The following is a 17137-nucleotide window of genomic DNA, read 5'->3' on the forward strand; positions in this document are numbered from 1 at the left end:
AGGGATGGTTTCCCCAAAAAATGAGAATTAGTTTGAAATGCACTCACATTTTTGTCCTTCCAAACTCATATGATGTTTTCTTCCAAGGAACACAAGGAAATATGGTGAATGTTAATAATTTTTTTTTCCATACAATGAAAGTAAATAAGTTTCCAATGTTTCAGAAGGGCCATTATTAATGACATACTGAATTTCTAATTAAATTAATGGCACTCGCATCTGTACAGTTTATGCAGCAATTTATTTATTCACCCTTTCATTGTGTAAGCTTGGATTTGGCATTTATTATACTCAATATTGAAATGGGAAAATAAAACACAAAACTAATAGTCTACTAAATACAGATACAGTTAAGATATACTATAACAAATCAAATCCTTTCACAAGGCTCCACACTTCAGTAAGCATTATTTGTTGGGAATGTCACTGCATGTAGCATTCATTCGTACTAGACTGAGGAATAAGTTTTGGCCAAAATCTGAATCAAAACAATTTGAATACCAGATTTAGATAAGAATAAAGGCAAGCAGGATAGAAATCAATTTGACAATACAAGGAAGTGATTAACAGGAAGATACATGAAAATGGAAAACTTCATAAATGCTTAAGTAACAACAAATATATATGGAAAATGCCATTTAAAAAAATAAAATAAAAAATAGGTTTGACATACAAGAAAGGTATAACCGCACAAATATCAAAGTTTCAAACCCTAGAACTATGAAAGGGCTACAAAAAAAACAAATGTTACTTTTAAGTTAATGAATCTTGCATGAAGCAATGCCTCATTGAAAAGTAATGGGTGTATCCTTTAAAAGGTTTAATATGAAAAGGAAAAAAACACGTTTAAAAGTTTACACACACACATTAATGAACAGCAGGTGAACTCAAACACATTTTCTGCTTGTTTCAAACTCTTGTTTCTACTCGGTTAACTAGATTCAGTGTGAATTGTACATACTTTGCATTGTTTCAAGGAACACTACTGTTTATGCTCTTGATAAAATTTGCATTGTAAGTCCCTCCCTTATCTTTACTACAATTGGGAAGCTACTCTTGCTCCATTTCTGCTTCGGTCACCATTTCTGCTTCTTTCACTGTTTCTGCTTCTTTCACCGTTTCTGCTTCTTCTGTCTCAGTGACCATCTTCTCCGGCTCTATCTCTGGGATAAAAAGATCATGCTGGACTTTCATCAGCTCTGTCATATTAAAGCCTAATAGTACTACAGCCTTGGTTTTCTGCATATTCTTCATACACCTGGTACGTTTTCCACCAAACTGGCAAGCAACATCAGTTTTGTTAAGAAGTAAACGGCTACTCAGGGCAACTATCTCCTTCTTGAGTGGGTAAGGCTGCGTATTGAAGTACTTGTTGACAAACTCACGACGTTCTTCAAAGGAGCGCACCTCCATTCCGGAAGGATCTATTGCAAAGGTCACAGAGGGATCGATGATTATTTCAGGTGAAGGGGGAATCAGGCCAGCCAACCTATCTTTTTCTAGCTTTCTCTTCCTTGCCAACCGTTCTTCTCTCTCTCTCTTATTTGCCTCCATAGCTTCTCGAAAGGCTATTTCCAGCCGTAGCTGGCTCTGTAACTCTGCTTCCGTTTCTGGTGTTTTTATGGCAGGAACAGAGGCTTGGACTGAAGTTGGAGTTGGACCAGTGATCTGTTTAGGATGGGCTGGGTATGACACATATGCACTGTTCGCTTTGGGAGTAACAGCTAATCCAGAACTCATTTTTTCAGCAACCTTGAGACTCTTAGGTGCACTGCGACATTTACCCAAGTGGACAATAATGGCCTTAGTAGTAGTCTTCCCAGTGTATACACCACCACAGTAGAGGCATCTGTACGATGGGGTTTTAAGTATAGCATGCAGAGTGGGCACAATGAAGTGCTTTTCTTTGAGGTGCATTTGATAGGCTTCCTTGTTCAGAAACTTCTCGGAGCAGAAGGGGCACTCTGTGTTATCAGGCTTGGGTGTGGACATTTTGGATGGTATGGGCGTCTTGCAAACAGCCTGAGGATTGTTGGGCAACATCTTCAAAAAGATCAGATCGAGGGAGCTGGTGACCAACGCAAGATTGAGTTCTTTATCGCCCATTATTATTTTAGGAGCCGTGGTCCTAATGTCAAAATACGGGAAAAGCAGATTCCCTGCCTCATCGGTGTAAAGTCGGTATTCTCGTCGCATGAAGTCACAGTTGCTCTTTTGGGTCTGATTATGTTCCATCTGTATGTGGTCAACAAGCTGCTTGATGGAGTAGAAAATCCCCGTACAAAACAAACAGAGCATCCCATGAAGCAGATGTTCGAAAACACCCCTTTCCGATATCAAGATCTTGCAAGTCAGGCATTTAACCGTCTTGTCTGGCATCTTTTTCAAGAAAGGAGCACGGGCAGCCAGGCCGAGCTTGGGCTTATTTGATGATTCTTTGTGAACCTCTGGATGGGACTCGTAGATATCAGATGGGAAGAGTTCATTACAGATAGGGCAGGTGATCCATTTCTTGGTTTGCTTGGGGACTGGCAGGGCACTGTTTTGCTTGTTCTGCTGAGTAGCTGGGTTGTTCTGAGACACAGGCAACGGTGCTTTGCTGACTCCTTGGGAGTTATTTGACTGGACTGATAAGACCTGCAAAGGTGCAAAAGTGTAGGTGGGTAAGCCATCGACTTTGTTGCCTGTTGGGATTAAATGACTCAGAAGGGACTGGGAAGTCATCATGGTGCCTCCTGGGCTCGGTTGGGGTAATCTTGGATTAACAAGTACGGATTGAGGAGCTGGTGGCCTAATAGTAGGTACATTAAGGCGCACACCTGGTGGTAGGACAATTTGGCGGGATATAGGTTGCAACTGTGGCTGACCAGGGAGGCCTACTCTAACGGACATCTGGTGGGGAGCTGCAGGAGGAGCAGCAGCAGATAAAGGTCTCCCAATTTGGGTGTTCTGAAAAGCCATTGGTACTCCAGGCCTCAGTAAGCCCTTCGCCTCAGCACTTGCAAGCTGAACCAGGGCAGAAGCTTGAGTGGGAAGAAATGGTTGGTTGGTTCCAGAGGCAGAAATGATAGCAGAGCCACCATTTTCTACTCTTTTGATTCCACCAGCAGCCAGTGTACCAGTTACTGCTGGCTGATCTTTCATCATTATGACAGCAGAAGTGCTGTGGGCTTTCGGTGCTAGAACAGGGTATTGTTTCTTACTTTCAGTTTCAAAAATTAGAGATCTGATATGCACATCCAGCTCCTTGTGCTTTTCTGAGGTTAGAAGATGATACAGTAGGTGTTCAGATGTCTCTGCTGATACATAACACTTCTTGCAGTAGAATTTCTGAGAAATATCTCCCAAGGCACCAAGTTCCCTCGCCGATCTCTGCCCAGCATATTTGTTCAATGTGGAGGTGTAGTGATAAAGGAGAACATGCTTTTTCACACTGTACAAGAGAGTGTCTTGCAAATGACATCTTCGACACTGAAACGTGGTGCCGCTCACAGCTCTTGCAGGCAGTTGGGGGACTGCACCAGATTCTAACTTTGGGTCCTCGACGTGGAACAATTTGCAGTGCTTGGAAACCACCCTGGGGTGGGCAATAAACGGGCAGGAAGTACATGACGAAAGCTTGCATAGACGCTCTTCTTCATCGTGGTAACGCTGAACATGGTTTCTGTAGGCATGCCAGGACCTTGCAGAGAACTCACATAAGCTGCAGCACAATCCTCGTGTCCGATACTCCCACTGAGGATGAAGAGGGGGAGATGGCTTGGTTAGAATTTCAGCCAATTTTTGTCACACAACATTGCTCATTGTTTAAACAGGTTTTGCTCCATAAAGCTAAGCACATTCAAAAAAAAGTTAAATTTTAAGATCACCTTCTTTATCCACCGCCCATCGAACCCATCAGATAAATCGCACCAGTCTGTGGCATCAAAAACATTGTCGCCTGGGTAGAATTCCTGGAGATCCTGTTTATAAGCAAGTAGAGGGATTTTAATGTAATTTAAGTGAAAAGGTTATTAGGTGTATTAGCTGTGGTCTGTCATGTTTCATTGTATGCGAATTACAAACATAATCATACCTTGGCATAACTAAGACATTCTTCAAGTCCAAATTCTCCAAGAATGTTTTTCACTTTTTTTCTTGTTCTGCGGATCTTCTCCAACCCTCTGACTGGAAATTGATACATGATCCTACACCTGAAAGAGAATCCGTCTGGAGATGTCATGATTTTGTGATGTTCTTCTTAAAATAAAAATAATAGTTTTCTTTAAATCTTCTTAAAATCATAATCATGCAAGTCCGCAATAAAAGCTCAGTGGCAGGTTTAGCGGCATTTTGTGTAACACTTCTTGTCAAATTGCTAAGGTTTGTTTCAGACTGGTATAAAATATTAGACTCAAATCCACTTTTTGAAGTCTAAATATATTATATATATATATATATATATATATATATATAAACTTGCAACCACATTAATAACACTTATCCAAAGCACATACAATCAGTTTTTGGAAATGCATTTCTAAACTGTCAGATTAATACATTACACATACTATATAGTGAACAGCTCATTCATTTCCAAAAGAGCAAATTTGGAAAAAAAATATATTGCCAGAATCATGCTGATGATGCCTCCATCATTACTATGGAAACTGATATGGATGCACCGGATTTTGACCACACTGTCTGAACCATGGATCTGATTTCATCCCTGTGCAGATATTGTATTTGAAAAACAAATCACAATTGTATGTACTGTGAACAAAGCCTCAGATAACATGCCTAAAATGGTCTCTTGCTATTACACCAAGTAACAGTTAATCAAAAATGATTTCCCATAGAGTTAAAAAGTCTAACACTCCGTTCACACTGCTGCTGACTATGGCCTAAATCAGATTTTTTATTTGATTTGATTTTGTGTGACACAGATCTGTTAACTGAATGACAATGGCTATGTTCAGACTGTCAATCCAAATCAGATTTTGTGTATCCTATCCGAATCCAATCTTCATGACTGACTGTCCGCAATGTGTATCGCAACTGATCAGATCCGATTTGTGTGTCCTGTGGTTATCTTTATTTTCTGGCATATCTGCACTGGTTGCTATATCAATGATGTTGCATCAGTAAGCAATTAAAAAAAAAAACATGGAGGGGAATGGAATAGAGATTTTAGCTTCTAACATGGCAATGTGTAGCTGCGGCGCTGGACTATGCCTTATATGAGGCAACGGCAGAGACGGAGGAAGCTGGCATGCGCTGCTTTATTTCACTCTGACGTCTCCGCCTGGTATCACAGTTCAAAGCGGTGTGTGGTCCAGCCATCGATGATGGGCTGTCGAACTTCAGATTGCGGGCAGGAAAATTCCATTAATAATATTCTCAGCTAGACCTACAGTACGCCACCACTGCCAGCATGTTTCCTACAACAATGTGTGACGAATACCGTGTCAAAGTAGGGTGAAGAAGTGACATACAGCAAAAAGCCACTAGAGATCTGATCAGTGTTATTATAATTTTGGATTTTTAATTTAGTTTTTATTTCCATTTTATTTTCAATTTGTCTTTACAATTTAGTTTAGATTTCACAGTTTGTCTGTTAGTTTTAGTTTAGTTTTCTCAGTGTTTTTTAGTTTCAGTTTAGTTCATTTTTATTTTAGTTTTAGTATTTTTTTATGGCTGCAAAGCTGAGCGTTTACTGGTGAAATTTAAAAAGTCTAACATCATTACGTTTCTCTGGGAAGTCTTGTGTTACATCTATCTAGTGGTATTTTCATGTTTAATGTGGATTGTAAATGTTGCAAATTGTATAACATAGGCAGGGCTCAACGCTAAGGATTTTTTCTACTGGCCCAGTCGGGCCAGCGCTTCAGATTTTTACTGGCCCTGCCAAAATTTTCACTGGCCCAACACAAAAATAATAAATAGCTGTTTTTACCATCATGGCTTTAAAAATGTCCAAACATAAATATTTTTTTACATATATTATGTTTTTAAGACAATGCCCCGCAAACTGAATCGCATGTATAATTAGCAAGATATGATTTATGCCTTATGTAATCCCATATAAGCACTTTACAGATATAAATCAGCCATCCTGCCATTTACACATGAGTTTTTAAGCCAAGAGTTCTGTGGAGGAGATGATGGGTTTTCTGTCACCCGTTTAGTCATGCTGTCATGCGACTTTTGCCCATGTGTAGTGTATTCACACACAGGATCAAAGATTTAATCACTGAGTTAAAGATGTGATTATTGGCTGAATTAAATAAACATATGAATCCCTGAGAAGAGACTTGCTACCAAATCGGTTGTGACGTGTAATATACATTAGGGAGATATTAGACTTAATCTGTGAATTATATTCACATTCTTAACATAAAATCAGACAACCTAAAGACCAACAAAGACTGATGCACAAAGCACAGAAACACCTGTACGGTCCAGAAATGAGAAATGTAACTGGTGTTTCATGAGGATGATATGAAGTAGACTGTTTTCCTTCTATTTTCTACACATTGGTAATAGCTGCTGCTAAGACACTTGGAAAAGAGCGAGGACAGTGCTAGGAAAGTGCGCTCTGTGTCTGCACGCGACTATGCCTTGGTGCGTCCAAATCTCTCTCACGCTGGCCCCGTCCTTATTGTCGAGCCCTGATAGGGCAAATACGGGCAAAGTGACAAAAGGCATTTAAGCTTGATCCACATTGTATCCATATGTATTTCATTAAATGATTATTAATCATTTACTAAACTAATCTTTGGGGAGTATACAATTAAAGGGTTAGGTCACCCAAAAAAAATGTAAATTCTCTAATCATTTACTCAACCTCATGCCATCCCAGATGTATATTGTTTACTTTCTTCTGCAGAACACAAATGAAGATATTTAGAAGAATATTTCAGCTCTGTAGGTCCTCACAATGCAATTAAATAGGGGCCAAAACTCTGAAGCTCCAAAAAGCACAAAAGCACCATAAAAGTTTTGCATACAACTCCAGTGGTTAAATCCATGTCTTTAGAAGCAATATGATAGGTGTGAGTGAGAAACAGATTAATATTTCAGTCCTTTTTTACTGTAAATCTTGACATCAGCAGTCTTCTTGGCAATCATGATTTCAGGCTCGATTATATTTCCCAGCCCCCTCTAGCACTCTGTGAACTGTACTAATAAGTGTAATCAAGCTTGAAATCATGATTGTTCCTGCAGACTGCAATTGCAAGACGTACAGTGAAAAAACAGATTAGATCACTTCAGAAGACATGGATTAAAATACTGGAGTCTTATGGATGATTTTTGTGCTGCCTTTATGTGCTTTTTAGAGCTTCAAAGTTTCAGACCCCATTCACTTGCATTGTATGGACGAACAGAGCTGAAATATTCTTCTAAAAATCTTTGTGTTCAGCTGAAGAAAGTCTTATACATCTGGGATGGCATGAGGGTGAGTCAATGATTAGAGAGTTTAAATTTTTGGGTCAACTATCCCTTTAACTTTTTGAGGTTTAAAATTGATGATTTTACTTTGGAATGTGTGGCATAACTCATTTATTTTCCCACAAAAGCAATGGTAAAGAAAATGACAGAAATTTGAGGTAAATCTAGTTAAGCTTATAAACAAGTAAAAGTGAACTTAATGTTATGATGTGAAAGTGTAGAAGAATATATAAAAATGTATTTCATATATATATACACACATATATATATATATATATATACACACACACACACACATATATATATATATATATATATACATACACACACACACACATATATATATATATATACACACACACACACTATATTGCCAAAAGCATTCGCTCATCTGCCTTTAGACGCATATGAACTTAAGTGATATCCCATTTTTAATCCATAGGGTTTAATATGACGTCGGCCCACCCTTTGCAGCTATAACAGCTTCAACTCTTCTGGGAAGGCTTTCCACAAGGTTTAGGAGTGTGTTTATGGGAATTTTTGACCATTCATCCAGAAGCGCATTTGTGAGGTCAGACACTGATGTTGGACGAGAAGGCCTGGCTCGCAGTCTTCGCTCTAATTCATCCCAAAGGTGCTCTATCGGGTTGAGGTCAGGACTCTGTGCAGGCCAGTCAAGTTCTTCCACACCAAACTCGCTCATCCATGTCTTTATGGACCTTGCTTTGTGCACTGGTGCGCAGTCATGTTGGAACAGGAAGGGGCCATCCCCAAACTGTTCCCACAAAGTTGGGAGCATGGAATTGTCCAAAATCTCTTGGTATGCTGAAGCATTCAGAGTTCCTTTCACTGGAACTAAGGGGCCAAGCCCAGCTCCTGAAAAACAACCCCACACCATAATCCCCCTCCACCAAACTTCACAGTTGGCACAATGCAGTCAGACAAGTACCGTTCTCCTGGCAACCGCCAAACCCAGACTTGTCCATCAGATTGCCAGATGGAGAAGCGTGATTCGTCACTCCAGAGAACGCGTCTCCACTGCTCTAGAGTCCAGTGGCGGCGTGCTTTACACCACTGCATCCGACACTTTGCATTGCACTTGGTGATGTATGGCTTGGATGCAGCTGCTCGGCAATGGAAACCCATTCCATGAAGCTCTCTACGCACTGTTCTTGAACTAATCTGAAGGCCACATGAACTTTGGAGTTCTGTAGCGATTGACTCTGCAGAAAGTTGGCGACCTCTGCGCACTATGCGCCTCAGCATCCGCTGACCATTTTACGTGGCCTACCACTTCGTGGCTGAGTTGCTGTCATTCCCAATCGCTTCCACTTTGTTATAATACCACTGACAGTTGACTGTGGAATATTTAGTAGCAAGGAAATTTCACGACTGGACTTGTTGCACAGGTGGCATCCTATCACAGTACCACGCTGGAATTCACTGAGCTCCTGAGAGCGGCCCATTCTTTCACAAATGTTTGTAGAAGCAGTCTGCATGCCTAGGTGCTTCATTTTATACACCTGTGGCCATGGAAGTGATTGGAACACCTGAATTCAATTATTTGGATGGGTGAGCGAATACTTTTGGCAATATAGCGTACATATATTCTAGAGAATCATTTTTCCTCTATCCCACTTTACCAGTAGGCCCTGCTGCTTAAACACATCTGGGATTTTGTCAAAAGAGGATATTCAAAGATTCTTCTTCCCAGTATTGAATGTTTCTTAATTTGTTCCTTTGACTAAGGTAGAAGACATCTTAAGCTTTCTTCAAAGTTATAATGTGTCGTTTGGATCACAATTCAAAGGGTCAATAAAATTTTTTTTAAAAATTGTCCCACTTTGCCCATGTTCACCATATTATGTCAAAAACTAAAACTAAAATGAATGAGATCATTTGTATTTTATTTTAGTTAGTTTTGGAGTTATGAAAAAGTATTTGTTTAGTTTCAGTTTTTTTACAATAATTGTATTTTTTATTTTAGTTAGTTTTCATTTTAGTTTTCATTAACTATAATAACACTGGATAAAAGCTGTCAGATTGAAATGGTTTCCAGAAATGTGATTTGAATAGGATTATATGAATGTAGCTTGAAACGGATTTATAAAAAATTTATTTCATGTGATTTTTTGCCTAAATATGATCGGATTCCAATCGGATATGCACAAAAATCGTATCTGGACTGACAACCTGAATATAGCAAATCTGAACTGCAACAAGTGCTTTGAATCTGACATTTCCAAATCCAATCTTGGGCACTTTTATATGTGGAAATAAATCGGATACGTATCTGATCTTTTTCCAATGTGTCTTCAGTGTGAACAGCCAGGTCAAATTTAATGTTTTTTGTTTTTTTTTTACACCAATCAAACTCAACAATCATTATAATTGCGCACTTTATTTACCGTGTGATATGCCTGTTTTGGCTGAAAACTTTTAATTTCACGTCATATCTTTTCTAGTTAATGCATTCAGTTTCCTTTTAAGAAAATAAAATTATAAGTAGGCTTCAAAAGTTATGTTCAGCCGTTCGTTTGAATTTCACAGTAAAATAAGTGCATAAAAACATGCAGAATTAGATTTAGCCTATGTAACACCACGCTTTGCTCATGTCACTCATGCAGAAAACAGCGGGCTCCAGACAGCCAAATGACTGTTTTAGTTCCCACATCACAGAATTGCTTGATTTAGATTGTTATTCAAAAACAAGATAGAAAGCCAAAGACAGCTGATAGCTCATTAATCAAGTATTTAATATATACACCGATCAGCCACAACATTAAAACCACCTGCCTAGTGTCTAATATTGTGTAGGTCCCCCTTGAGCTGCCAAAACAGCGCCAACCCGCATCTCAGAATAGCATTCTGAGATGATATTCTTCTCACCACAATTGTACAGAGCAGTTATCTGAGTTACTGTAGACTTTGTCAGTTCAAACCAGTCTGGCTATTTTCTGTTGACCCCACTCATCAACAGACTGGCTGATTAGATAATCGCATTGATGATTGTTGGTGCCAGATGGGCTGGTTTGAGTATGTCTGTAACTGCTGATCTCCTGGGATTTTCACACACAACAGTCTCTAGAATTTACTCTGAATGGTGCCAAAAACAAAAAACAACCAGACCTACACAATATTAGGCAGGTGGTTTTAATGTTGTGGCTGATCGGGGTGTGTCCTGGTTATTACACTCACACACACACACGGCCAAAAGTTTGGAATAATGTACAGATTTTGCTCTTATGGAAAGAAATTGGTATTTTTATTCACCAAAGTGGCATTCAACTGATCACAATGTATAGTCAGGACATTAATAACGTGAAAAATTACTATTACAATTTGAAAAGATTTTTCAGAACTTCTTAAAATACTTCAAAGGATTCTCATCAAAAAATCCTCCACATGCAGCAATATCAGCTTTGCAGATCCTTGGCATTCTAGCTGTCAATTTGTCCAGGTACTCAGGTGACATTTCACCCCACACTTCCTGTAGCACTTGCCATAGATGTGGCTGTCTTGTCGGGCACTTCTCATGCACCTTACAGTCTAGCTGATCCCACAAAAGCTCAATGGGGTTAAGATCCATAACACTCTTTTCCAATTATCTGTTGTCCGATGTCTGTTTCTTTGCCCACTCTAAACATTTTCTTTTTGTTTTTCTGTTTCAAATGTGGCTTTGTCTTTGCAGTTCTTCCCATAAGGCCTGCACCCCTGAGTCCTCTCTTTACTGTTGTACATGAAACTGGTGTTGAGCGGGTAGAATTCAATGAAGCTGTCAGCTGAGGACATGTGAGGCATCTATTTCTCAAACTAGAGACTCTGATGTTCTTATCCTCTTGTTTAGTTGTACATCTGGCCTTCCACATCTCTTTCTGTCCTTGTTAGAGCCAGTTGTTCTTTGTCTTTGAAGACTGTAGTGTACACTACGGCTGGGCGATATGACGATATAGTGTCAATCGACAGAGATTTTTCTATATCACAATATGTAAATATCCATGTGCGCAGTGTGACCATATCTATCAGTGGGCATGCTTCACGTGAAACTGAAACCAGGCTTGAGCAGGGAATGAATTTGCCAGTTATTTGTGCACGCTGGTTTAACGCCAGATTCACTAAAGGAATTAAGCAGATCAGGCAACGGCGCAAACGCGCCCACAAACTCGTGGCTGATTCTTTGCTATTCTGATTTTGTGGGATGGTTCCGAGCGCTCTATATCAGAGGAGGCAGAAGTCCACCGTGATCTGACTGACACACTGCCGGGACAGCATCACTGTGATCCAGACACTTGAATCATCTCTTTAACATGCCGAGGTGAGCTTGACTACACCGCACATCAGTATGTCTCCATCAATTGATGAATTTTTGCTAATGTGATCAAAAGAAAAGTTAAGAAAATGAAGGGGAGATTGTTATTAAAACAGGTGCGACATCTGGGTCACAAAAATGACAAAGATTAATCTGCAAATTGTCACACGACGATAATCACTTAATACAAACAATCTGTTTTACCACCTTAAAATGAAGCACGCTAAAGAATATTATAAAAGCCAAAAGGTGAGCTTTGCATTCATTCTTTTTTTTCTCAAGACGTTTATAAATACATTTTACATATATTTTTGACAAGACATGTTATTTTCGTTGCGTATTTTTTACTAAAATGATGTAATATTTTCTTTGTTACTTTTGCTTTGAAAAGATCTTCAGTTTCTTGAGGAAATTTTATAATAAATCTGATCAACAAAATATCAGACTAAAATGTGACAATGTGAAAGTGAGTATATGGTAATGTTGATTTAAAACTGAGTGTTTATTTTTAACTTTGTCATGTTCTAAATAAAGTTACAATTATATAAGAGGAATTAGTTTTCATTTAAAAAGTATTTATTTCACTGACAGGTTTTCCAAAAATAGGCATTACAATATGGTTATTTATTATATTAACCATTTTTTATTGGTTTTCCAGAAAAAAGAACTACAATATCGCAAAATATCGTTATTGTGATCTAAAATGACTCATATCGTAATATAAGATTTTGGTCATATCGCCCACCCCTAGTATACACTTTTGTATGAAATCTTCAGTTTTTTGGCAATTTCAAGCATCGTATCGCCTTCATTCCTCAAAACAATGATTAACTGACGAGAATTTAGAGAAAGCTGTTTCATTTTTGCCATTTTTGAAGCCAGTCTATTGAATAATGTGGCTTTATATTATATATATTTTATATAATAATGTGACACAAAAACAATGTTAAGCTTCATTTAACAAACCAAATAGCTTTCAACTGTGTTTGATATAATGGTAATTTTCTAGTACCAATTTAGCATGATTACTCAAGGATTAGGTGTTGGAGTGTTGGCTGCTGGAAATGGGGCCTGTCTAGACTTTTTTCAAATAGTGATGGTGCTGTTTTTACATCAGTAATGTCCTGACTATACTTTGTGATCAGTTGAATGCCACTTTGGTTAATTAAGGTACCAATTTCCTTCCGAAACAGCAAAATCTGTACATTATTCCAAACTTTTGGCCACCAGTGTGTATATGTATGTTTGTGTGTGTGTTTGTGTGTGTGTGTGTGTGTGTGTGTATATATATATATATATATATTAGTCTTTCTTTACTGTAACTTTTTGGCACAGACACAAAGACAACAAGAGTGCAAATTAAATGAAATCCCTGATGCAGTTTATTGTGCTACTCCAATCCCATTCAATAATAACCAGAAAAAAGAAGAAAAAAAAAAAGATTTGGTACATAACACAGGACTTTTCATTATAAAACAAGCCCAAAATACACATGGGACAACTATTTTAAAATGTCTGCGCTCCCAGTTGTGGTCTCACTGACGGCTGATTTGCTGAGAAAGTGACTCGAATTCAAACTGCTGGCCTGAGCTCCTGAGTTTAAACGAGCTCTTGTCGGGTGATTCATTATAAAGACACGGTTCAAAAATGTGAAAATGGTTCATGAATCAGACTTCATGGCTCGCACTGTGTTGGTTGTTGCATGCAGCCAACGAGCTCATTTCATCAACAGAAAGGGTGAAAAGTGGCACGAGACAAACTGGCGCTCTAAAGATGTATTCAATAACTCACAAGATGATACCTGACGAATCCAGATATGAAAGGGCACATCCTGACTGTCGACAATGGCAACTAGAATTTAAATAGTCACATTGATTTATTTTTGGTTGCATTTGCGACCATTTTAGTCGCAGTCTGGAGCCCTGAAACAATTTCTATATTTCTCAAACTGTATCAAAACACAAATGCAATAGGGATGTACCGATTCGATACCTGGATCGGTATCGGCTCCGATACTGAAGCTTTTACATGGATCGGGTATCGGTCCATTGTGCCCAATCCAAATCCGATACTGTGTGTTAGTCATGTTCGTTACTGTCAAGCTCCAAAAATGACATAAAAGAACCATAAAAACACAAAGTAGTTCATATGACTCATGCATTTTATTCAAAGCCACTTGAAGATGTGCAATAGCTCTGTGAATCACAAAAGGCTGCATTTAATAAGTAAATATATAAAATGCACGCACAGCAACAGTGCGTTAGTGAATGGCGCTGCTCTGTTTACACACACACTCGCGGCTATTTTTAGCCTTCACGCAGTGCGCAATATTTGAGCGCTACTCACGTCACGAACAACATCTCAGATGTACATACTCAATAGTTCGGTTCACTTATAATATGCATTTAGAATGGCACCGGAGGTGCTTTTTTACCAGAATTTGAATAACAAGCGCATTAAACTACTGTGAACTTGATATTCTAAACTGATTATGCAAAAACAATACTGGTATCGGATCGGGATCGGCCGATACTGAGATTTCCGATATCGGAAGAGAAAAAGTAGTATCGGTGCATCCCTAAAATGCAAGTCATTAGAAATCTGAAATAATTACAGATAACAACTCTTACCATATACAGTTAATGCTGTTTTGTGATCAGTTGAATGCCACTTTGGTTACTTAAGGTTAATTAACAAAGGGCAGTCACAAATATGATAATTATTTTTTAAGTGTATGATTTCCATGGACCATGTCCACATATGCACATGCGTAATATTGTTAATTTTCAGCGTACAGTATGGTTGTGTGATTTCTGTTCTCCCCTCTGAAGTTTTACAGAGCTCTTATTCAATGCAATGACAAAATTAATATTGTTACAGTATTTTAACTCACACTCAAAGTCTTATCTTGTTGGGGTAACATGAGGACGGCATGTGTGTAGCTTATACAATACTTCACAGCTTTTTTCATTTTTTATTCATAATAAATTAAGTAATTTTTTCACCAAATTCTACTGACTGTAAACAGAGACTATTTAGCAGAGACAGGTCACTTCTATTAAATTTGATTTAGATACAAATATCACCTATGAATCATCTCGAGATGCGCATTAGCTATACAGAGCCAGGAAAATTGTGTTTTTAGCATAATCTGAGGTAAAGTGCAATTTGTGATACCAGCGTTGTCAGATTTTACTGCTGATTTGAAATATGTTCTTTAATCGTAATCTTGACCAATTGTTTTGGAGATTTCTATCTTTCCCCATTCAAGTAGATAGGAGCTGCACTGGAATGACTGGAAATAGCTTCCCGGGAGTGTTCCAAAGATGGCCGACAGTGGACTGACTTGCTAGAAAGACTCTGATGTAAAGCTGGCCTGGAAATTTTTGTAATTTTCATTGAAAGAATATTCTGGGTTCATTACAAGTTAAGCTCAATTGACAGCATTTGTTGCACGATGTTGATTATCACAAAAATTTATTTTGACTTTTCTTTAAAAAAAAAAAAAAAAAGAATGAAGCAAATGTCGAGCTTACAGTGAGTTTAAGTGAATGGGGCCTTTTTTTTTTTTTTTGAGGGTTTAATAATTTTATTATTAAAATATAATATATAATTTTATCAAAGCACTTAGATTAATTCTGTTAAAGCTGGTGTATTATTAGAGCTGTAAAGTCATCGTTTTTAAATCATTTGTTTCAGGATTTACAGTGTTATGTTGTTACAGCAAAGAAGTTGAAAAATGTAATAAAACTTTACATTGAAAAGATTAGTAGGCGATTTTAACAATCTAGTTAACACGCATATTTTGTACTTCTTGGTGGTATACTGTTGAAACAGTGTGTATTTTAACGATTTTGGATTGGCCCCCATTCACTTCCATTATAATTGCATCACTGTAAGAATTTTTTTCCTTATTTTATTATTTGCTTTAAGAAAAGGAGAGACAATTCGAAAAAATTTTTTTTGAGGTAATCAACATTATGCCACAAATGCTGTCGATTGAGCTTAACTTGTGTTGAACCTGGAATATTCCTTTAAAGTCATATACTCTTTATACTGTTACCACATTACTGTCAAAAATAATCTTTTGTTGTATTACAGTAAAAATTATGTAAAACAAGGTTGTTATATTTAAATCAGCATAAAGCAGTACAACAAATACAATTATGTTAAAACACTTTCCAATTTACACACACACACACACACACACACACACAAATCCATTACAGTGATAAGAATTTGGAAAGGGTGCTGTCATAAAAATTTCAATGCAAAAAAGATCTTAATATAACTTTTGAACTTGGGGCTTCAAAACAACTAAAAAAAAAAAAATCTTATCTACAAGTTCACATGCACGATCTTCAGAAATGGACATAATGGCAATGGCAAATTTACTTGGCCTTATGAAAGTTATTGTGTACCAATGCATGAGCATACTCCCCATCTAAGCTCCTAATCAGCCGATCAAATGAAACACACTAGATCTCTGCAAAAGCTGAAAACGTTAATATGCGCGAACGCACATCTAAATTATTTACTACAAGCATTAGCTACGATCGATGACCAAACACCCGACAAATCCACCACATGTCATAAATTCGAAACAATTAGGTGCTCCCCCCGTAATTCTTAAAAATCCAAATGGAATTTATAATGAGCTTCACATCTAGAAATTTCCGTCAGGAATGATTTCAAACCGCAGGCCAACTGATTCGTTCCAATCGGCGCTTTTCTTAATAACGCAGTGATGTCATAAAGTAACCTCTTCGCAGCTCTCGGGCACCGGGCTTCGTTGCACTTCCTGCACAGCACACCATCATATCGAGCCCGCTACAACTGAACGCAATTGCTAATGTTCCCATTGCTCTAATTGTGAGGACATTACCTTTTCCAGCGCCAAACCGAATCTGGGAGGGGATTTAGCTACTTTCACCAATCCGTGTGCACTCCAAAACCGATGATAGAAGATGTGGAAGCAGAACAGGGTGTTCAAACTATAAATCTGCGCTCTCAAGTATGGAAAACAGTAATGAACAGTGATTATTAATATTTGGAAGTAGGACTCATTTATTGTGCTTGCCGTTCAGAGTCGAGAAAATGGCGCATTGAACAAATGGGAAGTGACGTCAGGGCATAATTATCATACTGGCCGGCTGGCCAATCCAATTTCAGTACGCTTGATGTGGAAAAACTTTGTTATATACCTCTTATCTTGATTATTAGTGGCAAGCACGTGGAGTAGTATGTTCAACTTTTCTGTTGTTAACTTGTCTGATTGTGGTTAGTTTCAGTCTTTCAAACATTCCTCCTTAAACAGCCTTTACTGAAAAGTGGTGTGGCCACAAGGGGGCGCCATTACTTGTAATGTATAAGGCTAGCCACTAGAGGGCCTACTGA

General features: G+C 38.2%; 1 protein-coding gene across 1 annotated transcript; it reads right to left on the reverse strand.

Annotated features, from left to right (window-relative positions):
• Positions 1 to 222: 222 nt before the first annotated feature.
• LOC127421403 (activity-dependent neuroprotector homeobox protein 2-like) lies at positions 223 to 16833 on the reverse strand. The gene is made up of 4 exons (XM_051664431.1): positions 16626 to 16833; positions 4076 to 4193; positions 3870 to 3962; positions 223 to 3735 (listed from the first exon to the last, which is right to left on the reverse strand). Exons 2-4 carry the CDS (start codon positions 4181 to 4183, stop codon positions 1051 to 1053), a joined length of 2886 nt encoding a protein of 961 aa, XP_051520391.1. The 5' UTR covers positions 4184 to 4193; positions 16626 to 16833; the 3' UTR covers positions 223 to 1050.
• Between the last annotated feature and the right edge of the window lie 304 nt (positions 16834 to 17137).

The sequence above is a fragment of the Myxocyprinus asiaticus genome, chromosome 30 (assembly GCF_019703515.2).
Source record: "Myxocyprinus asiaticus isolate MX2 ecotype Aquarium Trade chromosome 30, UBuf_Myxa_2, whole genome shotgun sequence".
In the NCBI taxonomy this organism is placed as follows: domain Eukaryota; kingdom Metazoa; phylum Chordata; class Actinopteri; order Cypriniformes; family Catostomidae; genus Myxocyprinus; species Myxocyprinus asiaticus.

Bases quoted from the DNA above. Each gene is read 5' to 3' on its own strand.
- LOC127421403 (XM_051664431.1), bottom strand. From the start codon at position 4,183: ATGTATCAATTTCCAGTCAGAGGGTTGGAGAAGATCCGCAGAACAAGA. The intron at 3,963-4,075 runs GTATGATTATGT...GCTTATAAACAG, and splicing joins AATGTCTTAGTTATGCCAAG to GATCTCCAGGAATTCTACCC. The intron at 3,736-3,869 runs GTGATCTTAAAA...CTTCATCCTCAG, and splicing joins ATGGGCGGTGGATAAAGAAG to TGGGAGTATCGGACACGAGG.